The sequence below is a fragment of the Hylobates moloch genome, unplaced genomic scaffold (genome assembly GCF_009828535.3).
Source record: "Hylobates moloch isolate HMO894 unplaced genomic scaffold, HMol_V3 SCAFFOLD_15, whole genome shotgun sequence".
NCBI lineage: Eukaryota > Metazoa > Chordata > Mammalia > Primates > Hylobatidae > Hylobates > Hylobates moloch.
In genome coordinates this window covers 33,649,013-33,661,457 of record NW_026652290.1, presented here as the reverse complement: position 1 = coordinate 33,661,457, position 12,445 = coordinate 33,649,013, and the positions used below count along the sequence as shown (strand labels likewise).

General features: G+C 44.1%; 2 protein-coding genes across 2 annotated transcripts in view; both read left to right on the top strand.

The window, feature by feature from the left end:
- Positions 1-12,445, top strand: part of SH3RF3 (SH3 domain containing ring finger 3) — a 370,710-nt gene that overhangs the window by 112,571 nt on the left and 245,694 nt on the right. The window lies entirely within an intron of this gene.
- On the top strand, positions 8,824-9,179 carry LOC116484307 (small nuclear ribonucleoprotein G-like). The gene has a single exon (XM_032753610.2). It carries the CDS (start codon positions 8,906-8,908, stop codon positions 9,092-9,094), a length of 189 nt encoding a protein of 62 aa, XP_032609501.1. The 5' UTR covers positions 8,824-8,905; the 3' UTR covers positions 9,095-9,179.

Here is a 12,445-nt window from a genome sequence, read left to right as displayed (position 1 = left end):
TTTTAATGTCATCAGTTGGATGGAAGCCAGGCCTGGGAGTCTAGAAGCTCCCAGCTGAGTCTGCCAGCTGCCACACTGAGGACCTTGTCTCCTGTCTGTGTCGTGCCTCATGGTAGATGGTCACACACATAGAGCAGCCCGTGCCTAGAGTCCTGGGCCTTGGGGCTCAGAATGAGGCCAGGCCTTCCTGCTGAGCCACCCCAGTGACACAGGCACTGATTGGCCGCTGGAGAAGCGGGAGTGAATGGCAACAAGGCCAAGTGGGAAGCCTGTGTCTGCCCTGACCATCGTGCCCCAGGCCGGTCTAGCCCAAAGAGACCTCCTGCTTTGACTTTCCCTTACTGGGCTGTGCCTACCTTGTGAAAACTCCAGTAAAATTAATCCAATGGCTGCTTGGCCAGACAGTCAGGACACATTTCCTGAGCCCTGGTCTGGGCTCAGAGGTTTGGAGCCCACAGCTGGGCCTTGATCTTCTTTCCCCAGTGACGTCCTCAGGCTGGGTGTGGCAAGCTCAGAGAGGATGGGAACCCTCACTCTGTGGCCCAAATAGAGCAATAGGGCCTTTTTCTTCTGCTTCAGATGATCTATTCTCACAAAGGGAACAAGCGTCCAAAAACCTCACAGAACAGCATTAGGAAATCAGGAATTGCAGCCAAAGGGACTCTTGTCCTCTGTGTGAGGCTGAGTCGGACTTCCGTGACTCATGGTTCTGTTATTCTGAGTGTTTGAGACTATTAAGGAAATTGAATTTAGAGTGTCGTGATTTGTGAGAACAATGAAATAGGCTGTTCATATTCCTGTAGCATCAGCAGCAGATGAGATGGGAGGTGTTGTCTTTCAGGCAGACAATTGGGAGCAGGCTATTGCCTTGTGCAGGTGTCTTGTAAGGGCTGAGGAAACCTTCTTGAGGTCTGAGCAGTAGCTGAGAGGCCTGCAGATCCCCTGCCTCAGGAGAGGGACCCATCAGCAACTGCCAGTCCTGGGCCAGAGCCGGCGTCAGCCGTACGTCCCATGGATCCTGAGATCCCTGTGTGCTTTCGCAGCCCTGAGACTCCATGTGCTTAGTCTCCTTCTGTTCACCCCTTACCAGATATTCCCGGGGCACATGCTGGGGTGCCTGTCCTTTCTTCTTGCATCAAGTGTGTGGTGGCAAATGAGGAAGGGATTTTCGAATTCTCCTAGTGTGCGTTCCAGCCAGGGAGGCCAGTGAACAGGAAATGCTCATGAAAAAAGTCAGATGGGGCAGGTGACATACAGGTAATTAACACCATGGGAACATATAATGGAGAATGACAGAGAATGACTTTTATGTTTGGTGGCCAGGGAACATTTTTAAAGAGATGGTGTCTAAGCTGAGAGCTGAAGATGTGAGTAGTGAGAAGGGGCCAGGGAGGCAAAGGTCGGGGACGATCGCCTGGTGCAGAGAGACTAAGGAGAGATTGAGCGTGGTGTTTTCAGAGAACCCTGGGGTGGCCCGAGTGGTTTTGCAATCCAGGAAAGGAGTTTGGGACATGTTCTCTGTGCATTGGGAAGCCATTGAAAGGCTGTAATCAGAAGAATACGTGATCTGGTTTGCTTTAGAAAGATCTTGAGTGAGTAAATAGATGAGTGAGTGGTGAGTGAGAGAGGCTTAGACACCAGAAGAGCTCATGCCACCCACTTGCAGCACAACAGCCACGGGCACTTGGTGGTTCTCTTTGCCCTGCCCAGCTCATGTGCTCATAGGGGAAGTTTTTGCCATCAGCAGTGATCATTAAACAGTGAGATGGGTAATTGTAGCAAGGGTATTTTCTCTGTTGGTCCTAGATTGCCTAGAATCCTGACAGAATAGTTTTCCTTGAACTTACAATTCAGCAAATCCTCTGTAGCTATTTTTTTTGTACTGTTTGAAGGATGTACTATTTATGGACTGCAAAACAATAGATTCTAATCCGAGCTGGAGATAAAACATGATGGGGGCATAAAACATTTAAGAAGCACACACGAGGCACAACAAAGCATTATGCAACAGCTTCTTCAGGAAAATGTGCACATTTTGCATCTAGGAGCAGCTGAGAAAAGTGACACAGAGCAGAATTGTCCTAATGTATAAACCTCAGGTAGTATTATGAAAGTAAATACTATATTCAGTCTTTAGGCAAAACCATCAGTACTGATTTTCGCCCATGAATGCAATTCTGTCTTCCTGATGGGTTGGAACTACCCCCAAACAAATGCCAAATGTGGGATTGAAAATTAAATTTATAGGGCCCTAAGCTGTTTGGAACTGTTTTTAAGATGAGAGCTATTCCACCTAATAGTTGCTATAGGAATAAGCTGGCAGGATGAGGAAAACTCAAGAATGCCAGTTAGCAGGAGAAGATATCGGAGTTTCTGTTAGGCAAACACAGGGAGGAAATATGGAGATGATATTATCTGCAGCACTGAGAATCACAGCCTTCAGAGACAGGAGTCAAAGTCACTCAAAACCTCAATGCCCGGGCCCTTGAGGCAGCCTGTGGCCCAGGGCAGGTGCCTCTCCTGCTGCTGGCCTTGGAGGGGTGGCCTGAGAACAGGGGAGATTTTACACACCTTTCCCACTGCAGCCTGTGCCATCGTCATATTCTGCAGGGTGTGGACACAAGTTAGAAGCAGGACAAAGTTGGCTGGCCCTGAGCTTGCCCTTGGGTTTCAGACTTGATCAGGTGCCAGTATCTCTGTGGAGAACTGTGAGTACAGTTCTCGCTGTCTTTGTTGTTGTCCCCTTTAAGTGTTCAGTCCTGTTGTCTGGGCAGCCTTGTGCTGAGGGACCCATTGCTGAGCAGAGTGTGCCCAGTTCTCAGCAGATGGAATGAGAGCCCCTGCACCATCTCACGGGAGGCTCCCCTGCCGGAGCCCACTTGGGTTCTTGCCATGTGGCCTCCGTGCTCCTGGTGAAGGTACAGCTCCTGTCTCTCTAGGGTCATCTTACTGGCTGCTCTGAGGTTTTCAGACCACAGAGACAGGAGTAGAGCTGTCCGCTGCCATGGTCAAGGTGAGGCCCGTGCCTGTGGTCATCCCCTCTGTCCCCAACTTGGGGACAGTGTCAACCTCTGCTGTAACTGGACTTCCCTCTTGGTGCTTTTATGTAATTTTTGTTTCTTTGTGGTTTTCGTCTGGGTATTCAGACCCTCAGAGTCTGGCAAAATAATTTGCACATTAGTTCTTCCTATGTGGGTTGATTATTTTCCTTTCTAAGAGTCAACTAGAAATAAAAAGTAAATTAAGTTTTTATTTTTATTGGACAAACTGCGCCTCTAGCCTGACATGTTATTATAGGAACGTGGGCTTTGAGGAGACAAATTTAAGTCTATATATAAAATAACTTTATGAGTTTTCATATTTGCTTCTTATCCCTTGAACTGAGACCATATTTGTTAAGATTTCTCTCTGAAGTTGGCCACAATAAATATCTTAACAAATTCAGGAAATTCATTCCAAGTCATCATTTTTGCTATAATTCCTGGACCTTCAGATTTTCTGGTTAAAGTTGCCTCAGGGGACCCTCAGATCTTTTATGGAGTCTGTAAATCCATCATGAGAGACTGAATCTAGAGTACTTAACACTTGAAATCTAGAGTACTTAACACAATCCCGGGCATCATTTACTGGTCGCAGGAAATCCTCTGAGGGAACAACAAAAAAATTACCGCTGTAATGAAAGTCTCTAAGCTGGCTTATTCACAAAAAACCAGTGTGGTGAAACAAAAAACGAGCATGGATTTTTGAAATCAAGACACCTGGATTCAAACTTCAATTTTACACCTAGGACTGTGATAACATTGGGCAAGTTACTTAGCTTCTTTGACTTCTGTTTCTTCATTTGTGAAGTGGGAGGATGCCTGCTTTGCAGGGTGGTTGTGAGGTTGACAGAGGCTGTCTTAGGCTTTTCAGGCTGCCGTAACAAAATACCATAAATGCAGTGGTTTAAAAGCAGCAGCAATTTATTTCCCACAGTTCTAGACGCTGGTCGTCCAAGATCAAGGCACTGGCAGATTCGATGTCTGGTGAAGACTGGCCTCCTGGTTTACAGACGGTGCCTTCTCACTGTGTCCTCCCATGGTAGAGGGGGCAAGGCAACTCTCCGAGGCCTCTTTAGTAATTCACTAATCCCATTCGTGAGGGCTCCACCCTCACGACCCAGTCACCTCCCCAAAGGCCTCAGCTCCTAATAGCATTACCTTGGAGGTTAGGATTTAACATACGACTTTTAGGATGACACATACATTCAGTCCATTGCATACTCCAAGGAATATCATGCCTAACAGGATGGCTGGAAAGTGTAGATGTTTCACCACTATAGTACCCTCCAGCCTTCCTTTCCACACACAGCCAATGTATCTCCCTGCACGTGTCTCATTTGACCTGTGGAGTTAACATGCCTGGTGGAATTGCCCTGGCTCATCCTAAGGTTGGATGTCTCTGCTCAGATGGACTGGGAGGCAGTGGGAATGCCAGGGTAGAGATGATACCTGAGCCTGGAGAGCCTCGCTTGCTCTGAGTTGAACTGCAGTCAAATGCCCTGGCTCATCCATGTGCTTCTGTTCTGACAGTGATGCTGGGGGTGTCTTCCTTCCATTCGGTGAGTGTATTTGATACAGGCTTGATGCTAGGACCCCTCTGACTTAGGGCTTCAGGCCAATGCTGCAGCTCAGCCTTGAGGAAGAGTTCCCAGAGCATGAGGAGGACTCATGTTGGAGGATGCTGGTTAGTTTCTTTCTGGTCGGTCCCTCACTTCTTGAGATGATGTGACATCTTTCCTGTAGTCACAACTACACTCAACTCTAAAACCATTTTAATTTTTCATTTTCCCATGTTTGGGGAATTGTAATCCCATGGGTGTATGGATATTATCCAGAGACGTGAAACATGGAGTTTGGGTTTGCAGAGGACAAGAAAGCTATGAGATAAGCGAGAACAGAATGAAGTCACACCCCACACAGATGCCCACAGATTATGTGCTGTAGTGAGTCCTTAATGTCCTGCAGTCAGTGACGCACCAAGGATGGCTTTCAAGAGCTTTCTTGAGCCCTTTCTCCAAATCTCCGCAGCCCCCTCCCTGAACTTCGTTAGTCTCCAGATCAGTTTACTTCCTAAGTAACCTAGCACACTTGTGCAAGACCAGCTGAGCTTCCCAGATGAGCCTTGCACATCACGGCTCCTGACTGTTCCTCTGAGGACACTTCCTGGAAGTTTTTGTGCAAAACCATTCTTCTTCCCACCTTAGACAGGCATGGGTGGTCATGTTTCAGTCCAGCCCGCTGTGCTCTTCCTGTGCAGAAACTGTTGCCTGGTTACACTTGGCAGCTTTTCTTTATGAACAAAGGTGTGAGTGTCCTTAACACCTCACAGTTGACGGACTGGCTGCGTTAGCTCTTCCTTTGTTAGTTTCTGATTGCCAGTGAAGAAGAACATCTTCTGTATGTTTTTCCCTGTGTCAATTAGGATTTGCTGTATAACAGACAACCCAAAACTTAGAGGCTTAAAATAATACCCGTTTATTTAGCTCACAGTTCTGTGTGTTGGCTGGGATTACTGGAGCAGCAAGGATGGCCTGGATTCCTCTCCACATGGTCTCTTATCCCCTAAAGGTTAGCCTGGGCGTCTTCATGTGATGGACCGAGGGTCCCAGTAAGCAACAAGAAAAGGCAGACTCCAATGTGCAAGCGCTTTTTAAACCTCCATACGCATCATAATTGTTGTTGTCTCATTAGCCAAAGGAAGTCACAGGGCCGCCACATCTAGAGGCAACCTTGGATGGAATATTCCAAGGGCCTGGATCCAGGGAATGTGAATCAATTGGAGGCTGTTACTGTACAATCCACCACAAAGTCCACTGCCTGTTTTCTTTTGATTGTTGATCTTTTATATTAGGAGGAGTTTTTAAATATATTCTGGATATTAATTTTTTCATTGCTATATATGTTGATTTCAGATGAATAGGAGTTCTTTTAACAAACAAGGTCACTTCTCTCAATCTTTTTCTTTTCTGATGTGCTGATTTTGGCTGTTGTTTTAAAAATCTTCCCCAACCTTGAAGCCATACAGATATTCTTCTTCTTGTTTCCTGAAAGTTTTATGGTTTTGCCTCTCGTGATTATGTGTTATCGCTCTCATTTTTTTTCCTTTTGGTAGGATAATTGAGAGGTGTTTTTATTAGGTAAGCTCCATTTTCTCACTGCATCAAAGTCATTTATGCAGGCCTGCTCTGCAAGTGGCATTTTCCACATGGAATTAAATGGATGTTACTACCCTGTAGTTAATTCCCGTCTAAGACAATTGCAATGCAGACAGAAACCTTGAGACATTAATCGACCAAACGTATATTAAATAGGTTTGAATATTCAAGTGCAAGCAAATAATTAGTACACTTGGTGAGTGAAGAGGAAAATGAAGTACTGCATTTCTTTCCTTTCCTTCTTCCTTTCCTTCTTCTTTTCCTTCTTCCTTTCCTTCTTCCTTTCCTTCTTTCCTTCTCTCTTTCTCTATCTCTCTCTTTTTCTCTCTCTTTCTTTTTCTCTCTCTCTCTTTTTCTCTTTCTTTCTTTTCTCCTTTTCCTTTTCCTTTCCTTTCCTGTCCTGTCCTGTCCTGTCCTGTCCTGTCCTGTCCTGTCCTGTCTTGCTCTGTCACCCAGGCTGGGATGCAGCCTCCAACTCCTGGGCCTAAGTGATCCTCCCACCTCAGCCTCCTGAGTAGCTGGGGCTATAGGTGCATGCCACCATGCCCAGCTAATTTTTAATTTTTTGTAGAGACCACAGCTCACTATGTTGCCTAGGCTGGTCTTAAACTCCTGGCTTCAAGCAATTTCCCTGTCTTGGTCTCTCAAAGGATTGATTACAGGTGTGGGCCACCGTGCCTGGCCAAGAACTACGTTCGTTAACTTCAGCTAAGCAAACCCCCCACTCCTACCCGGTTCTTTCTTCAGGTTTCTGTTGAAAAGTTATTTGGTAAAAGAAGAGGGCCTGAGCAGTGATTTTTAAGATGGAGGGAGGGAAACCTAACACATAATCTTTGCAAAAATCCCCGAGCAAGTTGGTATTATTGCCATGACTCCATGAGGAAACCAAAGCTCAGAGGATCTGGAGAATCGTTGAGCAAGGAACCCTTCCTTCGTGCACCAGATCTCTTTCTTTCTTTTTTTCTTTTTTTTTTTTTTTAGATGGAGTCTTGCTGTGTCACCCAGGCTGGAGTACAGTGGCGCGATCTCAGCTCACTGCAAGCTCCACCTTCTGGGTTCACACCATTCTCCTGCCTCAGCCTCCTGAGTAGCTGGGACTACAGGCGCCCGCCACCACGCCCAGCTAATTTTTTGTTTTATTTATTTATTTATTTATTTATTTATTTATTTATTTATTTATTTATTTATTTTAGTAGAGACGAGGGTTCACTGTGTTAACCAGGATGGTCTTGATCTTCTGACCTCATGATCCACCTGCCTCGGCCTCCCAAAGTGCTGGGATTACAGGCATGAGCCACCACGCCCGGCCTGCACTAGATCTCTTTCTACAAAATTTTAAGTCAGTGAAATACAAATGAAAACTTGTTATTTTTACCATGACTGACGTCAGTGTTTTCGAGGGCAAAACAGTAGGTGTTCCTTTTTTTTTTTTTTGTCAAATTAGAATTCTTGTTTTTTTCTGTCCTTAAGGTTTTTCTCCACTCCTAGGAATGTTCCCTAAGGTTTTGATATAATTCAGGAATTTGTATTTAGGGAAAGGCACCTGACCCAAGTTATGAGAATTTTTAGAACTTTGGAAGCCCTGGGGAAAGACATCTTGCCCATTGCCGGTTGGACAGAGCCAATGTGGGGGCTTCTAAACATGCACAAGCCAACAGTCTCCATCAGCTCTGAATTCACTTCTGAGCTTAGCATTGTAAGCTTGTATTATATACAACTTCGTTTCTTCATGAAACGTTCATCATAATAAATTTTGATATACTCGGAAAACTTACCAGGTTTAAATATTTATTATTATTATTAAAATAAATGGAGGAATAATGGGCTGGACTTTAAAGGATCTGGAATTTGACCATTTTTCTTTTTCAAAACATGATAAATACAGAAAAACCTTCAACAAAATAATAACAGTAATAATAATAATAGTGGTATGTTTCCTGGGCTAAATTTAGAAAACTTTTGAGTATGAGGCAAATATGGAAAACATATTTATATCAAAGGAGGACCTAGAAGCAAACTACTAAAACTTGCCAAATTCAACTTCTATGTTTGTTATAATTTAGTAATTAGCTATTTTAGAAAAAAAAAGTGCTTCAATAGGGAATTAGGATTTTCAGAATTTTGAAGCCCTGAGAAATAATTACACCCAGTGCTGTTTAGGTAGAACAAAAAATCAAATCACTTACCTGGAGTAAATCTAAAAAAGTGAGACCATTTTAAAAATTATCATTTTAAATTTCTAAATTAACACTATTTAGGCATATACATTGTATTTTGTATAGCTTCTTTTTCAAATTATTATTATTTTTATGTATTTTTTTTGAGATTGAGTCTCACTCTGTCGCCCAGGCTGGAGTGCAGTGGCATGATCTGGGCTTATGGCAACCTCTGCCTCCTAGGTTCAAGTGATCCCCCTGCCTCAGCCTCCCAAGTAGCTGGGATTACAGGCATCTGCCACCATGCCTGGCTAATTTTTTTATTTTTAGTAGAGATGGGGTTTCACCATGTTGGCCAGGCTGGTCTCGAACTCCTTACCTTGGGTTATCCACCCGCCTCAGCCTCCCAAAGTGAGGTGTGAGCCACCATGCGTGGCCCAAATTATCTTTAATAAAGAATTAGAGAGACCCAAGACACCAGCCCTACTGCGGGAGCATGAGGGAGGCCGTGCATTCCGTTCCAAGGCATCTGTGAGCCCATGGAGTAGACACCATGAGCAAAGCTCACCCTCCCGAGTTGAAAAAATTTATGGACAAGAAGCCGTCATTGAAATTAAATGGTGGCAGACATGTCCAAGGAATATTGTGGGCATTTGATCCCTTTATGAATCTTGTGATAGATGAATGCGTGGAGGTGGTGACTGGTGGGCAACAGAACAATATTGGAATGGTGGTAATATGAGGAAATAGTATCATCATGTTAGAAGCCTTGGAACGAGTATAAATAATGGCTGTTCAGCAGAGAAACCCATGTCCTCTCTTCATAGGGTCTATTTTACTATGATGTAAAAATTAGGTTGTGTACATTTTCATATTAGACTTTTTGTTAAATAAACTTTTGTAATAGTCAAAGAAAGAATTAGATATACTAAAAAATACCAAATATTTAATATTTTAATACCAATTTTCTAATCCCTTTAAAGTACATAATGTGTTTTAAGAGGATGGGTTCCAGGGTTCTAGACTTTGAGCTCTTAATCTTATGTTCTTAAATCGGCAAAAGTACCCCCCAAATAAAACAAGATAAAACTTTGACTGAACACAATGGCTCACGCCTATAATCCCACCACTTTGGGAGGCCAAGGCAGGAGGATCACTTGAGCCAAGGAGTTAGAGATCAGCCTGGGCAACATAGTGAGATTCCATCTCTGCAAAAAATACAAAAATTAGCTGGGTAGGGTGTCACAGGCCTGTAGTCTCAGCTACTCGGGAGGCTGAGGTTGGAGGATGGATTGCTTAAGCCTGGGAGGTAGAGGCTGCAGTGAACCAAGATTGCACCACTGCACTCCAGCCCAAGTGACAGGTGAGACCCTGTCTCAGAGGAGAAAAAAAAAGAAAAAAACTTTCAACATCATAATTTAAAAAGATATTTTAGGCTTAATTTAGAAAGTTTACATTATTCAACAGAAGCCAAGTTTATTTTCAGAGGAATATTTGGGTGCAAACTCTCAAAATTTTCTGAACTTAATGTTTACTTCTGAAACTGCTAAGCTTTGTCTTTTTACAGGCCTTCAGTTTTAGCTTTATCATGGGTTAATCAGCCATCCTGGTGTTCCTGGGACTGAGGAATTTCTTGGGATGTGGGACTCTCAGTGCTAAAACTAGGGATATTTCAGGCAAACTGGAATGACAGAATGAGTTAAGATGGGTTATGTCCTGATAAACCCATCAGTGGTTGGAAGTATCATAAGTTGAAAATGCATGTAATACACCAAACCTACAGAACCTCATACGTAGCTCAGCCTGGCCTACTTAAATGTACTCAGAACAATATACATTAGGCTGGCTAATGTAATCAGCCTACAGTTGGGCTGAATCGTCTAACACAAAGCCTGTTGTATAACAAAGTGTTGAATATCTGTGTCATTTACTGAATACTGTCTTGAAAGTGAAAAACACTGGTTATATAGGTATGTGAAGTACAGTTTGTGTATTGTATTGTACCACCATAAAGTAGAAAAATCCTAAGCCAGCCCATCGTAAATAGGGGACTGAGTGTAGTCAATCACCCTATTCTTCTTGAACCTCAAAAAGCAAAATCCATCAGTTTGAATTTAGACCCACATGTCTAGCCTTTACTTTTTTTTCTTTTTTTTTTTTTTTAAGAGCTGGAGTCTTGCTCTGTTGCCCAGGCTGGAGTGCAGTGGTGCGATCTCAGCTCACTGCAACCTCCACCTCCCAGGTTCAAGCGATTCTCCTGCCTCAGGCTTCCAAGTAGCTGGGATTACAGCCACGCGCCACCACATCTGGCTAGTTTTTGTATTTTTAGTAGAGATGGGGTTTCACAAGGCTGGTCTTGAACTCTTGACCTGAAGTGATCCACCTGCCTCAGCCTCCCAAAGTGCTGGGATTGCAGGCATGAGCCACTGTGCCCAGCCTAGCCTTTAAATTTGATTAAGGTGCTTTGATTAGTTTATTTCCTTGGGAGGCAGAAGTGTTTACAAAGAAAGAGGCCCCAGGATAGGCTGTGTCCATGTGGTTTCAGGACGTGGGCGCTGCTTTCCGGGTGGGCTGGTGAGGGCATTTTTTGCTGCCCAGCTCTCACGTTTCCCAGGCTTGCTATTTGTTTTCTAATCCAGGCAGCAGAAACACCACTTGTGTCCATGATTTTCATGCTGGATCTAAGATGTTGAGGCAGCAAATTCTTATTCTGACTAATTTAACAGTCTTTCGGTTTAGCCTGTGCTTTGGGCTGTGCTTAGAATTTTGATAAAAATGGTTGTATCTGGGTCATTTGGAAAGGAATTTGGCTGTCTGGAAAATAGAACATATAATAGAACAAGTGGTTATTAAACCACCAGGCCAAGTGGAGACCATGATTTCTCTTTGATTTAGATGCAAAGATTGCTATATATGTTGACACACAAAGATTTATAATTTGTAATTTAAGAAAATAATTGTTCAGGGAGCAGAAACCGGAAAGTAATATATGAGAATTTTGTCTTGAACTGCATTTTCTTCTTTCTAAAAGCATGGAACTCTTTAATTCCCCTTCCACGGCTTTTAAGGCTGTCAAATGTAGTGGGAATGGGGCCTGACCCCTGAGATGTGTAGGTTATACATCATACAACTCAGGGGCCAGGCACCATTCACATCACATTTATCCTAGATTTGTCTTGAAGGGGTGCTTTTTCTGACCCACATGAGAATTTCCCTGGGCTAGTGGCAGCCAGAATGACTGCCTCGCCAACCCCTCTAGCAAGAAAGGACTCTTAGAGGAAAACATGAAGGAAATCACATTTTTCTTCTGCTAACATTTTATAGACTTCTTCACTCTACTCCAGACCTTTGGATGTCTGACCTGAGGACAATCAATATGTTTTTCTAGAGTTTTTAACATGCAGCAGCATAGTGGCTTAGAGTGCAGACCAAGGAGTCAGTGCCATAATTTTCTACCTGTATAATCCTGGGCAAGTTGGCCTCTCTGTGCCTCAGTTTCCCCGTCTGTAAAATGGGGGCAGCACATTCCTCATTGGGCTGTTGGGGAGGTTAAATGAATTAATGCTGTAAAGGACTTAGAATGGGGCCTGACACGTCGTATGTAAATGTTACCAGCCTCGTTCAGCTTTGCCTCTGACACTGAGCTGATATACCTGGGTCTGGCAACACAGTATTGTAGATGCTGATTAAAACTTGAGGCACACGTGAAGAAACCATGACTATTCCCATGACCCCGTGAGAAGGCTGGGTAAATAATTTCTTTGTCTTCTGCTGGGTTTCACTTCCTGCTGTCTCAGCTGCACCCCCTGATGTTGGTGTGTGGTTGTCTCCTTCTGTGCCAGCTACTCCCATGAGAGGAGCCCCTCATTGCCGGGACTTTAGTGGCTCGGGACAGTGCCCCATGAGCGCTCCAGTTAAGCCAACAGATGGGTACTTCTAGGCTGGAGGCACTGCCTCGCCAAGGCAGTATCTGCTCTCTGTGGATGTCCGAATTCTCACGGGTGGGCTCAGTGAGGCAGTACTCTCCATGTGCCCCACTCTGGTCTCAAAAGCTAGAAAAATGCTCTGGAAGGATATTAAACACCTGTGTGGG

Bases quoted from the DNA above. Each gene is read 5' to 3' on its own strand.
- LOC116484307 (XM_032753610.2), top strand. From the start codon at position 8,906: ATGAGCAAAGCTCACCCTCCCGAGTTGAAAAAATTTATGGACAAGAAG.